The sequence below is a fragment of the Octopus sinensis genome, linkage group LG28 (assembly GCF_006345805.1).
Source record: "Octopus sinensis linkage group LG28, ASM634580v1, whole genome shotgun sequence".
NCBI classification, from domain to species: Eukaryota; Metazoa; Mollusca; class Cephalopoda; order Octopoda; family Octopodidae; genus Octopus; species Octopus sinensis.
The window spans coordinates 4,413,372-4,439,010 of record NC_043024.1 but is presented as its reverse complement, the minus strand read 5'-3'; the positions used below and the strand labels follow the sequence as shown (position 1 = coordinate 4,439,010).

General features: G+C 35.7%; 2 protein-coding genes across 4 annotated transcripts in view; both read right to left on the bottom strand.

Annotated features, from left to right (window-relative positions):
- Positions 1 to 2,913: 2,913 nt before the first annotated feature.
- Positions 2,914 to 25,639, bottom strand: part of LOC118768372 (zinc finger protein 431-like) — a 139,436-nt gene continuing 116,710 nt past the window's right edge. The window contains exons 3-4 of the transcript XR_005004195.1: positions 3,135 to 3,169; positions 2,914 to 2,973 (exon numbers count right to left, since the gene is read on the bottom strand). The gene's annotated coding sequence lies outside the window, so the exon portion shown is untranslated. The remainder of the gene's footprint in view (positions 2,974 to 3,134; positions 3,170 to 25,639) is intronic.
- LOC118768368 (zinc finger protein 91-like) overlaps positions 3,140 to 25,639 on the bottom strand; it is a 46,369-nt gene continuing 23,869 nt past the window's right edge. For all 3 annotated transcript variants that reach the window (XM_036514699.1, XM_036514698.1, XM_036514697.1), the window contains 2 exons: positions 21,433 to 21,651; positions 3,140 to 3,524 (listed from right to left, as the gene is read on the bottom strand). In XM_036514699.1, the coding sequence (XP_036370592.1) occupies positions 3,199 to 3,524; positions 21,433 to 21,651 (545 nt within the window). In that variant the 3' untranslated portion in view covers positions 3,140 to 3,198. The remainder of the gene's footprint in view (positions 3,525 to 21,432; positions 21,652 to 25,639) is intronic.

Here is a 25,639-nt window from a genome sequence, read left to right as displayed (position 1 = left end):
TATGACACTTAATACAATAGAAATGTCTTTATAATACTTACATAGTAATTGATATAAAGAGAGAGTCAACGAGTCAGAGCGAACAACGACAGCTTCAAGAGAATTTCTTCCCTTTTCCAACGAACGTTACTTCATATTTTTCAGCTCCACAGAATCATAAATGTTGTATCTGTTTCTTTAGACAGTTAATTACCAATCATTTGATTGGATTTTCTCTTAAATATCAGTCGTAAAGTGGAACTGATCAAACAATCAAGGTGCATGAGAAACAGGAGGAAGAAGCAAAATTAGAAGAGTTGACAAGGGGAACTAACTATTGTCTTTAAATATTAACGGCTGTGCTGATATATATTTGGGTAACAGTATAACCCGGCGTTGCTAGGTATTAAATTCAGATCATTAAGTGATGAAGTGATTTATTTCAAACCAAAATAAGTGACAATGACATCACATTTGAGCGAAATCTGCTGAAATTAGCAAAAAATCAATGCCTGCTACCGATGGTGTTTGGCCTTGGGATTTGTTGATGGACATGGTGAAGCATGGTCTGACCAGAAACTGCAATCTGCAGAACTTGACCGGCATGTCTGACCGTGGGGGATAAAGCTGCATCCTTGAAATGAAGACATTTTCACCCCTCCTGCACCCTGTTACAATGGTGGCCTCAATCAAGTGGGGCGTCAGGGACTTGATTACTAAGCGGGTCCTGTTGCACTGTTTAGGCGGAAGTAAGTTTCTGATTAGCATAATTGGGCATCCAGCCCTTAGCCTAAGAACGTGAGGTGGAAATCCTGCTGGCTCCAATGAGTTGAGAAACTCGATAGGGTAAATGACAATGTCTTGGGGGTCAGACGTCTGGTCAATTGATTTGTAGATGTACTTCTCACCTGGAATTCGTCATATGAGCTGGTCATTGATAGCACTGACACCTACGTTTTGTGGGGCTAGGATTGTTCTTTCACTGAGCCAATTGATGTCTGCATAATTACTTTCCAGATTGGGGAACACTGTTTCCAAAAGACCGGAAGGGTTGTTCACGGAGTTGCACAGTTCATAGACTGATATGTTGTCCCTATCATTCCTAGGGACCTTGTCTTCTCCAAGGGCTAAAATTTCTTCAGCAAATGCTGCAGACATTCTATCACCAGCAAGTGTGCAGGCATGTTTGTGATTAGGCTTAAGGTCTTAACCTGGGGCCACAACATGGATGACTTAAGGCATGCGTGCACTTCATCAGCCCTGCTCCCTTTAGGGATGACAGGAAGGATTTGCACACTTCTTTCTGAGTCTTTTCTTCCTCTTCCCACCTCATTCCTAACCTTATCCTCTTTTCTTTCTCCCAGTTTTTCTCTAATAGCTGAAAGTGTTATTGACAGGCAAAGTAACATAATGACATGCAGAATTATTAAAAGATCACCTTTCTCTACTTCTTCTTCACTCCCCCATCCCTCTCATGCCTACTCTACATAACAAAAGTATACAAGTTGGAGAGAGAGAAGCTGGTTATACATATATAAATATATATATATATATATATATATATAGGGAGAGTTTACAAAAAAATCAACAAAAGACAAGCAGATGTATTAGTATAATGCTCAGGAATAGAAAAAGGCTTTTATGTTTCAAGGCTACGCTCTTCTACAGAATGGAACACAGAAAAAAACGAGGGTATATACACATATTATTTTTGCATTAGGTTTGGTTATTTTTTGCAGAGTAATTAAATATCACATAAGGAGACCAGATAAAAGTTTGATATCATTTATTCAGCATTACATGTGTTTCATTTCCTACAAAGAATTACAAACATTTAGATGTAGATTAAAAATGTAAAAGATTTCCTATAAGAAATTCTCCGGACAAACATATGTCTGTGTGTGTGTGTGTACCCTTGTCCAGATGTGATGTTCATAAATGACCATCATACAAATGCAGTTGGTCATTTCCAGTCTTCTGTGTTGAATATGTTTCCTTGCTTGGAAACATATGGGGATTGGCAACAGGAAAAGTGACCGGGGGAAGAAAATCTCCATCAATGAAGTCCATGTGATAGACAGAAGCATGAATAACTGAATTTTAAATGGTGATGATTATCATCATCATAGTGATATGGTTCCTCTTCTGTATGAATGCATTTAGAATTCAATAATTGATCATTTTCTTAGATTGATTTAGCATGAATAGCTGAGGTTAGTTATATCTTTCATATTAATAGGAGTGTGTACAAACAATTCACCATTTTGAAAGAATGATTCAGGTTTAACATCACAGTCATGTTTTCCTTCCTCTGTCAATGCTCTTTTGATTCAATAATGGATGATTTCATGTCAAAGATTTACTATAGATGTCACATTCATATAGTTTCTATCTTGTGTAGAGGGTTTTATGAGATATGTCCTTTGTCCTTCTGAGGAAATGTTGTACAACAAATATCACTGTGTTATGGATCCACTTCATAAGGAAAGACTTCTGTTTAAATCAGAAATGATTTTGTGTAAATGATTTGCCACAGATATCACTGTGAATTAGTTTTTCTCCAGTATGAATGCGTTTGTGTATAGTTAAGCTTCTGTTTTCAGACAATGATTTACTACAGTTATTACTTTGAAATGGTTTCTCACCTGAATGATTATATTTGTGTATAGTTAAAGTACCGTTTTGCCGGTGGGAAATAACATCATTAGGTGAGATAAGCTGATACTGAATCAGCTTCGCTGACTGACAGGTGACGGTCGTTTAGAGAATGCGCAGATTAAAACTACGTGCCTTCACTAGAATGATTTACCACAATGATATGGTTTCTCCAGTGTATGAATACACTTTTGTTTAGTTAGGCAACTACTAAGAGAATGATTTATCATACATGGCACAGTGGTATTCCTTGTCTCCTGTATGGATATATTTCTGAATATCTAAGCAGTAAGTACAAGAGAATGATCTACCACACACATGACATTGATTTGGTTCCTCCTCTGTATGAATATGTTTAAGTTAAGCCAGTTTTCGGAGAATGATTTGTCACAAATATCACAGGGATATGGATTCTGATCTGTGTGAATACATTTGTATTTAGTTAAGCTACTGTTTTCAGAGAATGATTTACCACATTAATCACAATGATTTATTTTCACTTCTGTATGAACCCATGTGTGAGTACTTAAGTTACCTCTTTGATAGGAGGATTTACCACTGATATCACGGGGAGGTTTTCTCCACTGTATGAATACGCTTGTGTCTAGTTAGGCAACTACTAACAGAGAATGATTTATCACAGATGTCACAGTGATATGGCTTCTGCCCTGTATGAACCCTAGAGTGAGTAGTAAAGTTACCTCTGTGATAGAATGATTCACCACAGATACCACAGTGATAGGGTTTCTCCCCTGTATGAATACGTTTGTGTTGAGTTAAGCTACCGTTTTCAGAGAAAGATTTACCACATAAATCACAGTGATATGGTTTCTCTCCTGTATGAATACGTTTATGACGAGTTAAGCTACTGCCAACAGAGAACGATTCACCACAGATATCACACTGATGGGGTTTCTTCCCTGTATGAAGCTATTTGTGAGTAGCTAAGCTACCTCTTCGACTGAATGATTTACCACAGATATCACAGGGATAGGGCTTCTCTACTGTATGAATATGTTTGTGTTGAGTTAAGTGACTGTCAACAGAGAATGATTTACCACAGATATCACATTGGTATGGTTGTTCCCCTGTATAAATTTGTTTGTGTTGACTGAACTTACTTTCTTCTAAGAATGACTCTTTGCAGATGTCAGTCATATGATGGTTTTCCTAGTTCTTCAGACATCTCTTCAAGAAAAAGAAAATGAATCCTTAAAGTTTTGCACATCAATAACTTTTCATAAATTTCTCTCCTCTCACCAAAATATAGTGAAAGTATATGAAAGTATTAAAATTACAGCCTTTTGCATAATTTCGTCTTAGTGAGAGATTTAACTTTCTCAACACATCGAAACAAATAAATGTACAAAATACGACACATATATTCTATCGGTCTATTTTGCCGAACCGCTAAGCGACGGGGACGTAAACACACCAGCATCGGTTGTCAAGCAATGCTAGGGGGACAAATACCGACACACACTTACATACATATATATACATGACAGGATTCTTTCAGTTTCCGTCTACCAAATCCATTCACAAGGTATTGGTCGGCCCGGGGCTATAGCAGAAGACACTTGACCAAGATGCCACGCAGTGGGACTGAACCCGGAACCATGTGGTTGGTTAGCTAGCTACTTACGACACAGCCACTCCTATATATATATATATATATATATATATTAATTACAGAGGTTTAAAGTTTGATCAGTTTTACCCATTCAGAAAACGGGATTTGGAAGCTGTCCTTTTGTGCGTGACACCACATGAAGTGAACTGAAAACAAACGAAATATTTACGGGATTCTTCTTTACGTACGCCATATGAACACTCGTATTAAGTTGTCCAGAAAGGTCTGAGTGTCTTTTTGAAGCTAAATTTTTCAATGCTTCATTGAATACACCAGAAACGTAACAGAGTTAAAACTTTGGCGTTGCTCAAAGTGGTAGTGCATCTCGTCTTTGTTCCTCACCAAAAATCCGTTTATCTTTCGTTCTGGTTACCCTTTAATGATATTCGAAATGGATAACCAAAAATTTTATATTCACGTTATAATGCTTTTCTTAAAAAAAAAATGTGAAAATGCTGCAAACACTTTCAAAAACATTTGTAAAGTTTGATGATGCTGCAGGTGAATCAACTGTTCGAAGCTGGTTTGCGAAATTTAAAACTGGAGAGTTTAGCTTGGAAGACGACAGTCGCAGTGGAAGATCTTCAAAATTGGATGTGGATGTTTTGAAGGCAAAAATCGAAGAAAATCCAATATCAAGACTAAAAATCTTGCAGAGGAGTTGAAAGTTCTTCAAAGTATGGCTGATGAACACCTCGTGAAGCTAGGATACATTTCTTGCTATAATGTAATGGGTCCCTCACAAACTCTCAGAAAAGGATTGCTTGGAGCAGTATTCTGTTTGTGATATGTTTTTGAAATAGAATGAAAGCCTGCCTTTTTTGAAACGACTTGTGACTGGAGATGAAAAGTTATCCATTGAAAAGTGAAAGAATTTGGGAAACTTCTCTCTCTTCCCGTCCCACTCATGGCCTTATCCTTTCTCTCCAACCACATGAAAGTGTTACTGATGACCTAAGTAACGTAATGACAAGCAGAATTATTATAAGACCACCTTCCTTTAATTTTCCCTCCCCCTCACCCCACTACTCTAACTAACATAAATACACCAGTTGAACAAACAAGCTTGTGATTACATATATACACGTACATTATTTTTGTGGGAGGTTTGGGTAATATTTTTGCAAGGTAATTACAAATCACATAAGGAAACTGGAGAAAAGTTTGATATTATTTATTCAGCATTACATGTGTTTCATTTCCTAATAGTAATTATAAACTTTTACAAGTAGAGAAAACATTGTAAGATATTTCCTATAAGAAATTCTTCAGACATACAATAGTTTATGAGTGTGTGTGTGTATGTACCATTGTCCAGATATTATGTGATGTTCGTAAAAGGCCATCATGACCGTCATACTTGTGCAGTTGTTCACTTCCAGTCCTGTGTAAAAATTGTCTCACCAGGGAAAAAATTTCCTTGCTTGGACACAGGTGAGGATTGGTCACAAGAAAGGTACCCAGATGTAGAAAATCTCCATCAATGAATTCCATCTGATCCACAGAAGCATGAATAGGAGAATGTTAAATGATGAGGATCATCATCATCGTGGTTCCTCTTCTGTATCAATACATTTACATTTCACTAATTGATCATTTTCGTAGATTGATTTACCTGAGCAGGAATAGTTTAGGTTACAGTTATATCTTTCATATTAATAGGACTCTGTACAAACAACTCACCATTTTGAAAGAATGATTCAGGTTTAACATCACAGTGATATGTTTTCCTTCCTCTGTCAATGCTCTTTTGATTCAGTAATGGATGATTTCATGTCAAAGATTTACTATAGATGTCACATTCATATAGTTTCTATATTCTGTGGATGTCTTTATGAGATACATCCTTTGTCCTTCTGAGGAAATGTTATACAACAAATATCACTGTGTTATGGACCCACTTCATAAGGAAAGACGTGTTTAAATCAGAAATGATTTTGTGTAAATGATTTGCCACAGATATCAGTGAATTGATTTTTCTTGAGTGTGAATACATTTGTGTATAGTTAAGTGACTGTTTCCAGAGAACGTCTTACCACAGATATCACAGGGGTATGGTTTCTACCCTGTATGAATACGTTTGTGGTGAGTTAAGCCACTATTCTGAGAGAATGATTTACCACAGATATTACAAGGTTATGGTTCCTACCCTGTATGAATACGCTTGTGTTTAGTTAAGCTGCTGCTTTCAGAGAATGATCTTCCACAGATATCACAAGAATATGGTTTCTCCCCTGTATGAATACGCTTGTGTTTAGTTAAGTTACTGCCAGCAGAGAATGATTTACCACAGATATCACAGTGATATGGTTTCTCCCCTATATGAACCCATTTGTGAGTAGTTAAGCTACCGCTACGAGAGAATGATTTACCACAGATATCACAAGAATACGTACTCTCTCGTGTATGAACCCATTTGTGAGTAGTTAAGCTACTGCTTTGAGAGAATGATCTTCCACAGATATCACAAGAATATGGTTTCTCCCCTGTATGAATACGCTTGTGTTTAGTTAAGTTACTGCCAGCAGAGAATGATTTACCACAGATATCACAGTGATATGGTTTCTCCCCTATATGAACCCATTTGTGAGTAGTTAAGCTACCGCTATGAGAGAATGATCTTCCACAGATATCACAAGAATATGGTTTCTCTCCTGTATGGATACGTATGTGTGGTGTTAAGCTACATCTTTGAGAGAATGATTTACCACAGATATCACAGATATATGGTCTCTCTCCTGTATGAATACGCTTGTGTTTAGTTAAGCTGCTGCTTTCAGAGAATGATCTTCTACAGATATCACAGTGATATGGTTTTTTCCCTGTATGAATACGTTTGTGTCTCGATAAGCTACTGTCATCAGAGAATGATCTACCACAGATATTACAGCGATATGGTTTCTCCCCTGTATGAATACGTTTATGTTTAGTTAAGCTGTTCCTGTCAGACAATGATTTACCACAGATATCACAGTGATATGGTTTCTCACCTGTATGAATTTGTTTGTGTTGATTGAATTTACTTTCTTCTAAGAATGACTCTTTGCAGATGTCACAGTCATATGATGATTTTCCTAATTCTTCCGACATCTCTTCAAGAAAAATAAACCTGAACCTTCTTCAAGTTGTACAGATCAACAACTTTTCAATAATTTCTCTCCTCTCACCAAAATATATGGATATTTTTCTTCTCTTTGCTTTTATAGTTTATTCCAAACAAATATCACTTCTCTTATATTTCTTCTAAATGTGATCAATGCCAATATTGAAAAATGCTGCAAATACTCTTTGGAAATCAATCAAAGTATATTTAAAAGATAAAATTATCTTCTGCATATTTCAGACACAGAAGTAAAGAAATGCTTTCTCTCTCAGAGGAAATATTTTACTGTAACTCAGCAATGTTTTCTAGAAGCAGGATTATACGTTTGTAGAATATCTTTGCAGTGTCTTTCAAACATGATACATATTGATGATTCTTTAAAAGTAAAAAATACTTTTTAGCCAATTTCATGTGATTTTCTGAAAGAATAGAAAAAATAATACAAGACATCAAGTATGTTTAAAAGGCAGATATTCAAAAGTGCAAATTTATGACATTTCTGTTTTCATAAATTGTAGAAGTAATTCTTTATCTGAACTATTAAATTTATCCCATCTATTTTCAAGAGGTTTATATCAAGGAGTAGACACATGTAGTATAATAACATCTGGACATTAAGTCTGTCCTAGACACACACCAATATACATGTCAATAACACTAGATATCTGATGCTTTCATCTCAGTTATGTGTCGTAAAAGAGATATCACACCTCCCCTGCGTCTTTCCGTACATTTATAAATATATAAATACACACATACAGGCAGCTTAATATCAATATTCTGTGTTACATGAAACATGAATAACAGTCAGCAAATAATCAGTATGGATGACTAACAGCATCAAAATCTTTTGTGGGGAATTTTTGATGTAGGAAAAATTATTGGTTGAGGTGGAGAAGGAAATTGGTGACAATCCTTCTCAACGGGGGCAAATGATGTAGTTTTAACATTAAATTATTCTCGTTTTTTTTCTTTAATTTTAAATTCTTACAATTTACAATTAATGTTTCTCTTCCTTCTTACTTCGCAACGAAATATTGTTTATCGTGGTGATTGAAAAAGACAGCGACGCGTAATCAAGGAGGTGTGAGTTCGAATCTCATAGCCGGCCGCCAACACTTTTCTGCAAAATAGGGGTAGCTTATCCTGTTCAGGCTATATTATTAGCAATATCCGGTACTTGTATCGCAGAGTGGGCCCGGTTTGCACACACGCGCCAGCCAGACGTAGGCAGTCGATCCTACGAGCTGACTGGCGCATGCACGATACATACGATATATACTTGTATCGATATATACGTGTATACGATATATATTTGTATATATACGATATATACTTGTATCGCACGTCCCCGATTCGCGCATGCAACAGTCAGCTCGACTGCCTCCGTCTGACCAGCGCGGACGCGCAAACCGGGTCCAGTCTACGCTATTAGTACCAGAATACGAAAATAATATAAGACATAGAATATGTTTAAAAGGTAGGTACCAATCAATAAGGGTAGTCACGGTGCGCGCACTCGCAATAGCTAGTCGATCTTTACTTTGTGCTTTTATTCTATAGTTTGTTTTTGTGTTTTATTTACTTTGTTTCAAATAAAATTATTTATTTTTTGTTTTATTTGCTTTGCTAGGTAGTAGTAGGATCGACTAGTCACGACTAGCTAGCGCAGATGCGCGTACCGGGACCACGCTTCTTAAATAGTACCCAAATGTTAATATAGGGCGTAACAAATATCAGAAAATCAAAAAAAAAATGTGTGTAATAGGTGTAAAACAACTTCCTATGAACGAATATGAAAAAAAAAATTCGCGCACGCGAAAGGGGGGTGGGGGAGAGGCCTCGGAAAATTCACATCGGGAAGTTCCGAAAGCGTCTGAGGAGCTGACCCGGGCACCAAAACAAAAAAAAAATAGTGTAATATGTGTAAAACAACTTGCTCTAAACGAATATGACAAAAAAAAATGCGCTCTCGCGAAAGAGGGGTGGGGGAGAGGCCTCGGAATATTTATATCGGGAATTTCCGAAAGCGTCTGAACCGGGCACAAAAACAAAAACAGCGTAATAGGTGTAAAACAACTTGCTCTAAACGACTATCATGAAAAAAATGCGCGCTCGCGAAAGGGGGGTGGGGGAGAGGCTTCGGAAATTTCACATCTTCAGTCCACGGCCTTTAAACTAAGAAAAAATAGTGTAATTGGTGTAAAACTACTTGTTCTAAACGAGTATCAAGAACACACACTCACACATGAATCATAAACTCCGTATTTCGCAAAAAAAAAAAATAAAGAGAAGAAATTCTGGAAAAAGTGAAGAAATGTTGGATCTCATTCCTTGGTTAAAGCTATTTTAAACATTAAATTTATGCTTTTCTTTGAAATAGTTCAGATATATGCAATTCTTCTCACTTATTAAGATGCATTTATCAGAAAAAAAGAGACAGAAAAAATTATTATTTTGTGTCAATCCTTCCCTAATTATCCTTTATTAATTAGTTTTGGCGTGTATTTTTTTCCCAAATTTATTTTTTCACCTTTACAACACTTTAGTAAAGCAATTAATTATCTTTATAATTTGCATATTTGACTTATTAATCAAAATTCTCTAGATGTAATATATACTAAGTAATGCATCCTTCATTTATGTGTTCCGTTCTGTATTATGCATGCGTGACTGTTTGTATGTAAGTGTGTTTAACTGTGCACATGAATGTGAATATTAAAGAACATATTTATTTACTATGATTGTTATTTTCAGAACAAATAAATCTTTTGGCTGTTATGTTATTGATGTTATTATTATTGCTAGTTAAAGGGTGGTGACTTGGCTGAATATTTTGAGTCTTGTAGTATGTAGTTGTGTTAGTCAATATTCTGAGTTCAAATCCAACTCATTTCTTTATCATCATTATCGATGGACCACTCAAAGAGGTATGTATACATTATCATTTTCGTAACATAATTTCTGTAGTATTTCAAGATGTTTCTGACACGTATTTTGATTCACATGGCGGAGATCCAACATTTCTTCACTTTTTCCAGAATTTCTTCTCTTTATTTTTTTTTTTTTTGCGAAATACGGAGTTTATGATTCATGTGTGAGTGTGTGTTCTTGATACTCGTTTAGAACAAGTAGTTTTACACCAATTACACTATTTTTTCTTAGTTTAAAGGCCGTGGACTGAAGATGTGAAATTTCCGAAGCCTCTCCCCCACCCCCCTTTCGCGAGCGCGCATTTTTTTCATGATAGTCGTTTAGAGCAAGTTGTTTTACATCTATTACGCTGTTTTTGTTTTTGTTTTTGTGCCCGGTTCAGACGCTTTCGGAAATTCCCGATATAAATTTTCCGAGGCCTCTCCCCCACCCCTCTTTCGCGAGAGCGCATTTTTTTTGTCATATTCGTTTAGAGCAAGTTGTTTTACACATATTACACTATTTTTTTTTTGTTTTGGTGCCCGGGTCAGCCCCTCAGACGCTTTCGGAACTTCCCGATGTGAATTTTCCGAGGCCTCTCCCCCACCCCCCTTTCGCGTGCGCGAATTTTTTTTTTTCATATTCGTTCATAGGAAGTTGTTTTACACCTATTACAGACATTTTTTTTTTTGATTTTCTGATATTTGTTACGCCCTATATTAACCCCCAAATTTACAATTGTTTTGATAAATTATAAATGAATGAGATACAGTAATTATAATAGCAACTCCTGGACATTAAATCCTTAACAAAACTCTATCACCCTCTCTCAAACAAATATACATATATATATATTTTATCTAGTTTCAGCTCACGAGCTGTGGCCATGCTGGGGCACCGCCATTAATGTGAAGCTTTCACGCCGAAGGTAAAGAATACGCACACCTGCTGTTTAGGGACACGCCGAAAACGGGTTGTGCGTTTTCTTTACCCCTGCAAATTGTAACACGATGGGGAGGGGTCATCAACGGAATCCAGAGATTTATTTAAGGAATGGATAACAGCTCTGATACGAAACAAAGATAATAATTAGGCGTAACTTCGGTATAGGTACCGGATATATTTCAAGAAAGGGTTTTTTTATATATGGTGGGGTTTAGGGTTAGGAGAAAAGGGTTTCTGTTATCTTCAGAAATGTACACAAAGTACACGAAGGTTCGCCAATAATTACATTATTGTGTACCAAAATGCATGCAAAAAAAGGGTTTAATACTTACTAATAATCAGACGCCCTTACTCGCCAAAAAGGGTTATGGTGCGTTTTCTTTACCCCTGCAAACTGTAACACGACGGGGAATTAATGCCTTGTGCAAATGGTGATTTGTCACGGTTAAATATCAGCCTCTTGCTACATGTGGCTAACGAACACTGCGACGGAGTAAAAATGACATGTTGACTTGTCAACGTCAAAACAGCAACTAAAGTTGACCTCTTCGGTTTTGGCGCCAGTCACGGCTGGGTGGAAGTTGCTTTGTGTATCCTTCCGCCGCATGCTACAAGTGAGCGGAGTAACCTACCCTTGCGTGTTACTACGTTAGCACGAAATAGTTCGGACCAAAACTGCAAGGGAATATCTAAAAGAAAGAAGGCTGTGGTCATGTATTTTTGTCTTCGTTTAGTGAGATAATTTCTCTTGCACATTTCATTCAGTAAAATAAAAGTTTTTTTTTTCTCTCAGAGGAAATATTTTACTGGGCATTAATTAACATACAAAATAATTCTATAATTTTATACACACGCTTTCCGTACGTATACGGAAAGCGTGTGTATAAAATAATAGAATTATTTTGTATGTTAATTGTTTAAATTATTTTCCATTGCTTTAGTTTTTTTTTACACGTGGAACAATTAAGAAAAAAAAAATTTAGGGTTAGGGTTAGTTACAGGATGTTTTAGACGCAGCAAATGATTTTAGCTCAAAAGAGAGCATAGGATTGGTTAAAATTCGAAAAATTAAACTACGTTAAACAAACAAATTACAATTTTTTCAAGAAAGCCAAGTGAAAATAATGTTTTCTTTAGACACATTCTACCAGTATACGAAGTTATAAAGTGTTTAGTTAACAAGAAATTGTGTTGAAATCTGGCCTTCAACAGGAAAAGATACCTTTTCGGTTTGACTGGCAGTTTTTAAAAATAATTTCCACGTAACTAAAAAATTCTAAACTTCGTATACAGGTAGAATGTGGGTACTACTAGTGAATACTGGTCCCAGTCCACGCTAGCTAGTCATAAGTAGTTGATTGGTGCATGTGCGAACAAAATAAAACAATATTTTGCAGAATAAAATAAAAGAATTTTTTAAAGGAAGTAAATTAATTATTTTTTTAAACAATGTATATGATTTTTTTACACAAATAAAATAAAAAGCAAAGTAAATAAATTTTTTTAACTAAAAAAATTAATTGTGGCTGTGTGGTAAGTAGCTTGTTTACCAACCACATGGTTCCGGGTTCAGTCCCACTGCGTGGCACCTTGGGTAAGTGTCTTCTGCTATAGCCTCGGGCCGACCAAAGCCTTGTGAGTGGATTTGGTAGACGGAAACTGAAAGAAGCCCGTCGTATATATGTATATATATATATATGCGTGTGTGTGTTTGTCCCCCAAGCATTGCTTGACAACTGATGCTGGTGTGTCTATGTCCCCGTCACTTAGCGGTTTGGCAAAAGAGACCGATAGAATAAGTACTGGGCTTACAAAAGAATAAGGCCCGGGCTCGAGTTGCTCGATTAAAGGTGGTGCTCCAGCATGGCCACAGTCAAATGACTGAAACAAGTAAAAGAGTAAAGAGTATTTTTTAAAACAATGTATATGATTTTTTTACACAAATCAAATAAAAAGCAAAGTAAATAATTTTTTTAACTAAAAAAATTATTTTTTAAAACAATATGATTTTTTTTTACACAAATCAAATAAAAAGCAAAGTAAATAATTTTTTAAACTTGGTTAATTAATTTTTTTTTTTGAAAACTGTATATAATTTTTTTACACAAATCAAACAAAGTAAATAAAAAGCAAATAGCAAAAAAAAAAAAAAATTGAATATATCACAGTTCTTGCAATTCGTTCGAAAATGCCACCAAACAATAAAATAAAATGTTGAAGTTCATTTGAGTTCCTCGAATGTGAACCATTCTGAACACACACAGACATATACATACATTCACCTGCATGCATTTATACATATACACATGCATACAAATTAAATTAGAGATAAAACCACTATTAGGCAAATCAAACAGCGAAAGACATAAATCAAAATATATTGAAATAAAATTAATCAATATAATATACAAAATATATAAAATATAAAATTCAAAATATAATTATAATTTAAAGTAAAGAATTTAAAATTATTAATTTATATTTATAAATTTATATATATATATATATATTTATTTATTTTTTATTTATAAATATAAATTAATAATTTTTAATTTTTAACTTTAAATTTAAATAATTTAAATTTTGAATTTTATATTTTATATATTTTGTATATTATAATTAATCAATTTTATTTCTATGTTTTTCACTGTTTGATTTGCCTAATAGTGGTTTTATCTCTAATTTAATTTGTATTTATACTGTAAAATTAGATTTAATCCTAAATCTAATTTTTCCCTGTAAGTTTGGATTTACTCCCTAATATTATTTTATATATATATATATAAAGTTAATCCAAACAAGAAAGCACAAAAAACACAACAACGCGAGGACGTAGAACAAATATAGTATTATTGGACACTCAGGAAAGAAGGAAAGACAGAGGGAAAAAATCGCCAACGGTACAGACACGGTCACATTTTATATATATATATATATGCATATATATATATTTATATTATATATATATATATATATATATAATATATATACACACACACACACACACGTGCATGTCTATACATAAATGTGTGTTTTTGTGTTCTCTTGTCCCTTGTTTAAACATTACATGATGGATGTGATTGGGCATCGACATCAAGTGAGCAGTTATTAGTTTCCAGTCTGCGTAAAATATGTCCTTGCTTGGAAACAGGTGAGGATTGGTGACAGGGAAGGCATCCAGCTGCAGAAAATCTCCATCAATGAATTCCATCTGATCCATGGAAGCATGGAAAATGAATTTTAAATGATGATGACTACCATCATCATACTGATATGGAAAACAGTTTGATATTATTTATTCAGCATTACATGTGTTTCATTACCTAATAGGAATTACAAACTTTTAGACTAAGAGAAAACATGTAAAATATCTCCTATAAGAAATTCTTCCTATATACATATATACATGTGTGTGAGTGTGTGTGTGTATGCACAAGTGAGTGTACCCTTATCCAGACATTATGTGATGTCCGTAAATGGCCATCATGAGTGCCATACTAAGGCAGTTGCTCATCCAGTCCTCTGCGTAAAATATGTCTCACCAGGGAAAATATTTCCTTGCTTGGAATCAGGTGAGGATTGGTCACAAGAAAGGGTACCCAGCTCAGGAAAATTTCCATCAATGAATTTCATCTGATAGACAGATGCATGGAAAAGCGAATTTTAAATGATGATGATAATCATCATTGTAGTGATATGGTTCCTCTTCTGCATGAATGCATTTATGTTTTAATAATTGATTATTTTCATAGATTGATTTAGCACAAATAGCTTAGGGTATGGTTTTATCTTTCATAATAATAAGACTGTGTATAATTAATACACCATTTTGAAGGAATGATTAAGCTCTGATATCAGACCGTTATGGTTTCTCCTCTGTATGAATATATTTGTATTCAGTCAAGATGCTCTGAAGAGAGAATGATTGCGAGCCTCGACTGGCACCTTTGCAGGTGGCATGTAAAAGGCACCATCCGATTGTAGCCGTTTGCGAGCCTCGACTGGCACCTGTACGGAGTGGTTGGCGTTAGGAAGGGCATCCAGCTGTAGAAACACTGCCAGATCAGACTGGGCCTGGCGCAGACTTCTGGCTTCCCAGACCCCAGTTGAACCGTCCAACCCATGCTAGCATGGAAAACGGACGTTAAACGATGATGATGATGATGATGAAAAATGACACATGATATGAAATTAACGAAACGTAAGTAATTCTTAAAACTCAACATAGAATATTCTTTATAGCTCCTTCATTAATTTGCTGGGGTGGCTGTCTTCGAGATATATTTATTCACCATGCAGTTAAAGGATAGAAATCATTGATATTAGTCTTTACTCATTTTGTACCAGTTTAGACATATTTTCAAAACTGATAATTATCAAATTAGACATTATCGTAGGAAGAAATTGACTTGAAATCCAACAGAGAAAACAATTTGTTTGTCCCCTCTATGTTTAGCGCCTTGTGGGCAATAAAGAAATATATTTATTAATCCATAATATCAATTGCACCACATATAATAGATATTATATATATGTGTGTTATATTCTTTTACTAGTTTTTAGTTTTTGGACAGCATCCATAGTAGGTACATCATTCAGGTATGTGTGTGTATATATATGTGTGTGTTTGTACATGTGTGTGTATGTGAGTATATATATGTGTGTGCATGTGAGTATATATGTGTGTGTATGTGAGTATATATGTGTGTGTATGTGAGTATATATATGTGTGTATGTATGTGTGCGGTTTACATTGGTTAAGTGTGTATGTAAACCGATTCATAATTGAAAAGAATTTATTTACAGGGATTGATTCGTTATAGGTACACTACATACAAAATACATTTGTGGGTGTCATATCAGGAATTAACATGTTGGTGTGTGTGCGTTGTTCATTTGAAACAGTAGTCGATCGGTCTCTGCCAAAACCTTCTGTAGGTGGACTGTCTCGTCTGTCTGCCTGCCTCTGCTGTTTGTACCTAAATAGGTCAGCGCTTGTCCAGCTGAACTTCGCATGACCTGCTGAGGTCGCAGATCAAAGACAGATGATCAATCAATTTTTGTCAGGACAAAGCAAACCTTTTTTTCGCGCCTGCTGATCGTCGTGGTTTGGACGACCGAGAATTCTTGGATTCGGTTTCGAATCAAGGCTTGGAGAAGGAAGTGTTAACTCTTACACCTTGAATCTTTCTGCTTATTCTCTATCCCCAATTTCAAATATTTCCAAAGGCACCCCGCCATATTACAACAAGCAGTTCATTTGGAAAATGGCCAGCGAACTTACTTTACTGAACAGACTGCAGCTGAATTGGGGGCAAATCCAAAACAAACAACTTTGACCGGTTTCTTTAGGCTTTGCCAACTTGACACATTTGCTAAAACACTTTTATACCCTCAGGTCCCGTCCTACTACGTGTGGTCAAACAACAATTGGGTGCGTAGGAAATCGGGTCAGGCTGTTGAAGGACATCCTGGTGTCAAGTTTAACAGTTGTCTAGGAAGAGTCTACACTGTACCTCCAAACCAACATGAGTGTTTTCACCTGCGCCTTCTCCTCCATGAGGTTTTAGGCACACAAAGTTTTCAAGACATCAGAACTGTTGATGGTGTATTATGTGATACTTTCCGCGAAGCCTATTTTCGGCGTCGACTTTTGGAGGATGATTCACAATGGGGCGCCACTATGGCGGAGGGTGTTTCATTAAAATCTCCTAAAAAAATCAGATCTTTTCGCTATTCTATTACTATGGTGTGACTTGGCTAATCCTGCCTCTTTATGGCTTACCTACAAAGATTATATGTCTGAAGATTTCCTGCGTCATGCTCAATCGCTACATCCATCAATGGAGGTCGGGTACACTGACCTCATTTACAACAGGGCGCTGCTTGAAATCGAAGATACTGTACTTGATATGGGCGGTAGTGCCTTGCCGGTCTATGGCCTACCTTCAACAAACCGGGAAGGCACAAACACTCTGTCTTCACATTTGCTGCGTGAGACATGTTTTAATGTTGACGAGCTTGCCGAGTACATAGCCGACAATGAGCCAAAGCTCCTTCCGGAACAGAAGTTCGCTTACAACTCCGTTGTTAATTCAGTCCGGGCCAAAGCTGGGGGGATTTTTTTCCTGGACGCTCCTGGGGGCACTGGGAAAACTTTTGTCAACAAATTAATATTGGCTGAGATTAGGCGAACACAAGGCATTGCCTTAGCTGTGGCATCATCTGGAATTGCGGCTACTTTGTTGCCAGGCGGAGGGACAGTTCACTCTACTTTCAAGCTCCCGCTTGACTCAGCGAAGACTGAGATACCAACTTGCAACATCAGTAACAGCTCTGATCAGGCAGAAGTCTTCAGACGATGCAAGCTTATCGTTTGGGATGAATGCACGATGGCCCACAGAGGTGCTCTGGAGGCACCAGATAGATCTCTCAGAGACATCAAACACTCTTCAGCTCCCATGGGAGGCATAACACTTCTTCTTTCATGGGACTTCCGACAAACACTTCCCATTTTTCCCAAAGGGACTAGAGCTGATGCAGTAAGTGCGTGTCTTAAGTCATCCACATTGTGGCCACTGGTGAAGACTCTCAAACTTCACACCAATATGCGTGCTCATATGCGACATGATATATCTTCAGCAGCATTTTCTCACACCCTCCTTGCACTTGGCGAAGGCAAAATACCAGGGGATGAAAATGGTAATATTGCCATCGATTCCATTTGTACCATTGTTAAAATGCCTTCTGATCTCAGAGATGCAGTGTTCCCAGATCTACAAGCTAATTATCAGAATATGGATTGGATTGGCCAAAGGGCTATTCTGGCCCCGAGGAATAAAACTGTTCACCATATTAATGATGAAATGCTAAAACTCATTCCTGGGGATGTCTATGTATATAAGTCTATCGACACAACTCCTGACCCAGAGGACGTCATCAATTATCCAATAGAGGTACTCAATTCCTTTGAGCCCCCCGGACTACCACCACACATTCTCAAACTTAAAGTTGGTGCCCCTATAATGCTCATTAGAAATTTGGTTCCCCCAAAACAATGTAATGGCACACGTTTGATCGTTAAGTCCTTATCTCCCAATCTGATTGAGGCCACCATTATCACAGGGTGCGGTCGAGGCAACGTTGTGCTCATACCTAGGATGCATCTTTTCCCATCAGGAGCAGACCTACCTTTCATATTTCGGAGGTCCCAGTTCCCAGTAAGGCCATGTTTCGCAATGTCAATTAAAAAAGTGCAGGGTCAAACACTGTCTGTGGCGGGAATACATTTGGGAGAGCCATGTTTCTCTCATGGTCAGCTTTATGTTGGCTGCTTGCGTGTCGGCAGCAACAGTGATGCTTTCGCATTTGTTCCACAATGAAAAACAAAAAACATTGTGTACAAGGAGGTTTTATAGGATTACTACGTTTCATCATTTTCGAACACGTTAGTATTTCACTTACATACGACTCTCTTTTATGATGGCATTTACATTTTTAAGCATTTCATGATATTAATTCACACTTAACCAACACCTGTCCTTCGCTCACCTCTATTTCTATCCATTCATCATCAAACCACCAGCCTCATCTTTGATATCCAACGTACATGACACATCTACCACCTACATCTACACTCTCACTGTTAAAGTTTACATAAGCGACAACACGATCGCAACATACACTTTGGAAACTAAGCAACAGATCATTTTATACAACAACAAATTTAATCAAAACGCCCATCAATGAAAACATCTCCACCACTGTGTTGTGATTCATCTAATCAGTACCACTACAGTCTTGCCGGTCTGACATATGGTGAGTAGATGCTATTGTTCTATATTTTATAAATTACCCATATTTACTTACCCATGCTTCATTCCCCTCTTGTCTACATAGGAAATCCACTCTCTTTTAACACAGCACAAAGTTTTGTAACAGCACATCCGCTGCCGTTCGGGCAAAACGAAGAGACCCTATTCACCTGCGAACGTTTTACATCGCCTTCCGTGATTATCAAATTCTTACAATTATGAGAACAATAACATGGCTCTTTTCAAGGCAACCTCGCATTCAATTCTTACACCATTCTACGAGGGGGTAGGAACCCTTTACACGGCTTTCTATACACTTACAAATACATTCATTCGCCGTAAACTTATATCAATATTTGTCTGAATAATCATCATAATTCAGTGCAATCATTAACAGTACTCTCAAGCAATTCAGCCCCGAGCAACGCCGGGCAATTCTGCTAGTTATTAATATTTTTTATTGTATTTTGTATTTATATTTGTGTAACATCGTCTGTTTTTCTGTCCTTATTTTCGTATACATGCCATGCTTTCTTCCAAGGAATCTGATGCTCTTAGCTTAGTTTTTCCTTCGGGCTGGCCAGATTGGAGCAATTTCAAGATTAATCAGCCGAAATTGCGAGGATGATCTGGTTCTTTACTGGGGATAGAAAGCTTCGAATGACCCGTCCTTGTTTTTCATAAAGGGCCCGTTTGTACTTTGGTGTGAAATAATTTTTTCCACACCATTTTTTGAGTGTATTCAAAGATGCTCAGTCCAAACCCACCAGCCGCCACATTCTTTCTTTATTTGCCTCACTCTTTGTCTTATCATCTTTTCTCTCTCTACCCCCTTTTCTCTAATAACATGAAAGTGTTACTGACGAGCTAAGTAACAGAACGAGAAGCAGAATTATTATAAGATCACCTTACACTATTTCTCCCTCCATTTTCTCCACTTCTGTCCCCATCCCATTTATTCCACTAATCTAATGAAAGCATAACAGCTGGTTATTATATATATACATAAATATTATTTTTGTCTGAGGTTTGGATAATATTTTTTGCAGAGTAATTACATATCACATAAGGAGACTGGAAAACAGTTTGATAGTATTTATTCAGCATTACATGTGTTTCATTACCTAATAGGAATTACAAACTTTTAGACTAAGAGAAAACATGTAAAATATCTCCTATAAGAAATTCTTCATATATACACGTGTGTGAGTGTGTGTGTGTATGCACAAGTGAGTGTACCCTTGTCCAGATATTATGTGATGTCCGTAAATGGCCATCATGATCGTCATACTTGTGCAGTTCTTCATTTCCAGTCCTCTGCGTAAAATATGTCTCACCAGGGAAGATATTTCCTTGCTTGGAAACAGATGAAGATTGGTCATAAGAAAGATACCCAGATGTAGAAAATCTCCATCAATGAATTCTATTTGATCCACAGAAGCATGAATAGGAGAATTTTAAATGATGAGGATCATCATCATCATCGTGGTTCCTCTTCTGTATGAATGCATTTACATTTCAATAATTGATCCATTTTCATAGATTGATTTAGCACAAATAGCTTAGGTTACAGTTATATCTTTCATATTAATAGGACTGTGTACAAACAATTCACCATTTTGAAAGAATGATTCAGGTTTAACATCACAGTGATATGTTTTCCTTCCTCTGTCAATGCTCTTTTGATTCAATAATGGATGATTTCATGTCAAAGATTTACTATAGATGTCACATTCATATAGTTTCTATATTCTGTGGATGTCTTTATAAGATATGTCCTTTGTCCTTCTGAGGAAATGTTGTACAACAAATATCACTGTGTTATGGACCCACTTCATAAGGAAAGACTTCTGTTTAAATCAGAAATGATTTTGTGTAAATGATTTGCCAGAGATATCACTGTGAATTGATTTTTCTTGAGTGTGAATGCATTTGTGGATAGTTAAGTGACTGTTTCCAGAGAACGTCTTACCACAGATATAACAGGGGTATGGTTTCTACCCTGTATGAATACGTTTGTGTTGAGATAAGCTACCACTATGAGAGAATGATTTACCACAGATATCACAGAGATATGGTTTCTCCCCTGTATGAATACGTTTGTGGTGAGTTAAGCCACGGTTCTGAGAGAATGATTTACCACATATTACAAGGTTATGGTTCCTACCCTGTATGAATACGCTTGTGTTTAGTTAAGCTGCTGCTTTCAGAGAATGATCTTCTACAGATATCACAGTGATATGGTTTCTCCCCTGTATGAACCCATTTGTGAGTAGTTAAGCTACAGCTATGAGAGAATGATTTACCACAGATATCACAGGAATATGGTTTCTCTCCTGTATGGATACGTATGTGTGGTGTTAGGCTACATCTTTGAGAGAATGATTTACCACAGATATCACAGTGATATGGTTTCTCTCCTGTATGAACCCGTTTGTGTTGAATTAAGCTATCGCTTCGAGAGAATGATGTACCACAGATATCACAGGTATATGGCTTCTCTCCTGTATGAATACGCTTGTGTTTAATTAAGCTGCTGCTTTCAGAGAAAGATTTACCACAGATATCACAGCGATATGGTTTCTTCCCTGTATGAATACGTTTGTGTTTCGATAAGCTACTGCCATCAGAGAATGATTTACCACAGATATCACAGTGATATGGTTTCTCTCCTGTATGAATACGTTTGTGCTTAGTTAAACTACTGCCAACAGAGAATGATTTACCACAGATATCACAGGTATATGGTTTCTCTCCTGTATGGACACGTTTGTGTTGAGTTAAGCTATTCCTGTCAGACAATAATTTACCACAGATATCACAGTGATATGGTTGTTCCCCTGCATGAATTTGTTTGTGTTGGTTGAATTTACTTTCGTCTAAGAATGACTCTTTGTCACAGTCATATGATGATTTTCCTAATTCTTCCGACATCTCTTCAAGAAAAATAAAACTGAACCTTCCAGTTGTACAGATCAACAACTTTTCAAAAATAATTTTCCTCTCACCAAAATTTATGGATATTTTGCTTCTTTTTGCTCTTATAGATTTTTCCAAACAAATATCACTTTTCTTATATTTCTTCTAAATGTGATCAATGCCAATATTTAAAAATGTCGCAAATACTCTTTGGAAATCTATCAAAGTATATTTAAAAGAGAAAATTATCTCTTGCACATTTAAGACACAGAAGTAAAGAAATGCTTTCTATCTCAGAGGAAATATTTTACTGTAACTCAGCAATGTTTTATAGAAGAAGGAGTATACGTTTGTAGAATATCTTTGCAGAGTCTTTCAAACATGATACATATTGATGATTCTTTAAAAGTAAAAAATACTTTTTAGCCAATTTCATGTGATTTTCTGAAAGAATAGAAAAAATAACATAAGATATAGAATATGTTTAAAAGGTAGATATTCAAAAGTGCAATTTTATAACTCTTCTATTTTGCTAAATTGTAGAAGTATTAAACTTATCCAATCTCATCATTTTTAAGAAGTTTCTATCATATATTGGACACACGTATTGTAATAACAACTCCTAGACACACCAATGAAGCAGGAAAATCTGTGACAATGTATTAATGTAAACACAAAGAGTGGTAGAACCAACTGCAGTACAGAAAAGGACATTACATGAATTTCATTGTGAACCCCCGGGGATGTCATGACTGTAAGCTTTGATGGGGAGTCATGTGTATTGGCCAGCAATGGACTGGGACATTCAAAATTTGGTAAAAATCATGTAGAGATTGTGCATTAGCATGCAAGGCACCACCAGTGAAATACCAATTGTGGTCTGAGACGAAGAAAACCTCGACCTCTCCATGACTGACGAATGTGAAGACACTGTTGACCGTTTTCTTCGACTCCAGGGGATTGTTCATCATGAGTATGCTCCACCTGGTCAGACAGTAAACCAGGAGTTCTACTGTGACGTTTGCGGGATGCTATTCATTGGAAAGGGCCACAATTCGATGCCTCCAGATCTGACGTTAACGAATATAGGAAATAACCAAAAGTGCAATGAAATGTCTAAAGGAAAACAAACAGAATGAAAGTATTAAAATAACAGCCTGGATCTTTTCGGTTTGGACGGCAGTTTTTAACACAATTTCTCGGTAACTAAAAAATTTTTAATTTCGTAAACTGGTAGAATGTGTTTATAAAATATTTTTTTGTTTAGTGAAACTCTTTCTTTTAACAGGTATTACTTAATTAGAGTGGTTCAGGTGCGCGCACTCACGCATCCGCGCTAGCTAGTCGTGATTAGTCGATCCTACAACGACTACGTAGGAAAGTAAATAAAACACAAAATACATAATCTTTTTTTACCCAAGGTAAATAATGTTTTAAAAAGAAAGTAAATAAAACACAAAGTAAATAAAACAAAAACACAAAGTAAGGATCGACTAGCTAGGGCGGATACGCGAGTGCACGCACCGGGAGCACTCTTCTTAAGTAGTATCCTTTTAACTTACTCAACACATCGAAACAATCAGATATATGGCATGACACATATATAATAGAAATGTTTATATAAATATAATACTTACACAGTAATATATATATATATATATATATATATATATATATATTTCTAGATTTTTACAACAAACGTTAATTAATATTTTTCAGGTCCACATAATCGTAAAAGCTGTATTTGTTTCTTTAGAAATTTAATTACCAATCGTGTATATATTTGATTGGGTTTTCTCTTAAATATCAGTTGTAAAGTGGAACCGATCAAGCAATAAAAATGCGTAAGAAACAGGAGCAAGAAAGCCTTTTACGAATTTATGCTCTTAATTAAAAACGGATATTAGAAATAGAGTGATTTCCCCTCGTCTGTTAATTGCTAAATCTTTCCAATTCTGTTTCCTTGTTTAAGAGAGAACCCAATTGAATATACACACGTTTGATAATTAAGTGTGTAAAGAAATCCGTACAGTATTCTTTATTAAATTCATCTGTAAAATATAAATCAACGTTTGCTATTAAAAATCTAGATATTCTCTTGAAGCTGTCATTGTCCACTCAGACTCCAGACCTCACTGCTTCATCATATTCTCACATTTTCCTCGGTGACTCTCTCTCTATATATATACAGATATTTCTATGTGAGTATTATATTTATTTAAGCATTTCTATTGTATATGTGTCATTTTACGTACATTTGCTTATTCTGACGTGTTGAATAATTAAATTAAAAGAATCTCACTAAACAAAGCCGAAATTATATGAAAGTAAGTAAGGCTGACATTCGAATACTTGTTTTATTTTCTTTTAGACATTCCGTTCCAGTTTTGGTTATTTCTTACATTGCTTTGTGTCAGTGCAATACCTTGATTACACAACATTTTCCTTTATATTTGGCTTGTAAATCTAAGAATTTATTTAAATGCAGGGAAATTACGATGTAATTACTGAAAAATGGAGAATATATAAAAATTAGATTGTGCACTCGAAATACTGAAACGAAAAGAGGATGGTTCACATGGATCGGCATTTGTGTGAAACATTTTAAAAATGTCTTTATTTTTGCTAGTTCTTCTCCGTCATTTCAATTTACAACTTGCATATATATATGAAATGATCTTTTCCTTTTGAACAGCAGACAATTTCTAGTTAACTTTAAAACTTCGTATACTGGTAGAATGTGTCAAAATAAAACATTTTTTTCTCTTGGCTTTCTTGAGAAAATTGTAATCTGTTTGTTTAACGTAGTTTAATTTTTCGAATTTTAATTATCCTATGCTCTCTTTACAGTTAAAATCATTTGCTGCGTCTAAAACTGAGACAACATCCTGTAACTAACCCTAAACCTACCCCAAATCCTAAATTTTTTTTTCTTAATTTTTAAATTAATTTAATTGTTACGCGTGTAAAAAAAAACTAAAGGAATGGCAAATAATTTAAATAATTAACAAACAAAATAATTCTATAATTTTATACACACGCTTGCTTAAGTTATTTTCCATTGTTTTAGTTTTTTTTACACGCGTAACAATTAAATTAATTTAACAATTAAGAAAAAAATTTAGTGTTAGGGTTAGGGGAAGGTTTATGGTTAGTTACAGGATGTTGTCTCAGTTTTGGATGCAGCAAATGATTTTAGTTGAATGGAGGTAATTGAATGGTTAAAATCGCCGAAATGCTCGGATTTTCAGACGAAATATCTTACAAACTATACAATTTTCTCAATAAAACCAAGAGAAAATGATGTTTTATAAACACATTCTACCAGTATACGAAGTTTAAAACTTTTTAGTTACCTAGAAATTATGTTACAAACTGCCGTTCAAAAGGAAAAGATCCTTATGAAGTCTTGTCAATAATTTAAAAAGGCAGAAAAGAAAAGAAATATTAGGAATAATTGTAAAGGATGTGTATTGTGATGAAGAAAATGAACGATTTAAGTAAAATAAGGAAAAAAGATATATATATATATATATATTCATAATATTTTTTTATTCATTGCTTCAGAAATGCGGCATGACTTCCAGTCTGAAATTCGAACCCGCGATCCCTCGACCGCGAGTCCACTGCTCTAACCACTAGGCCATGTGTCTCCACATCTGTGTTACTAAACAAAGC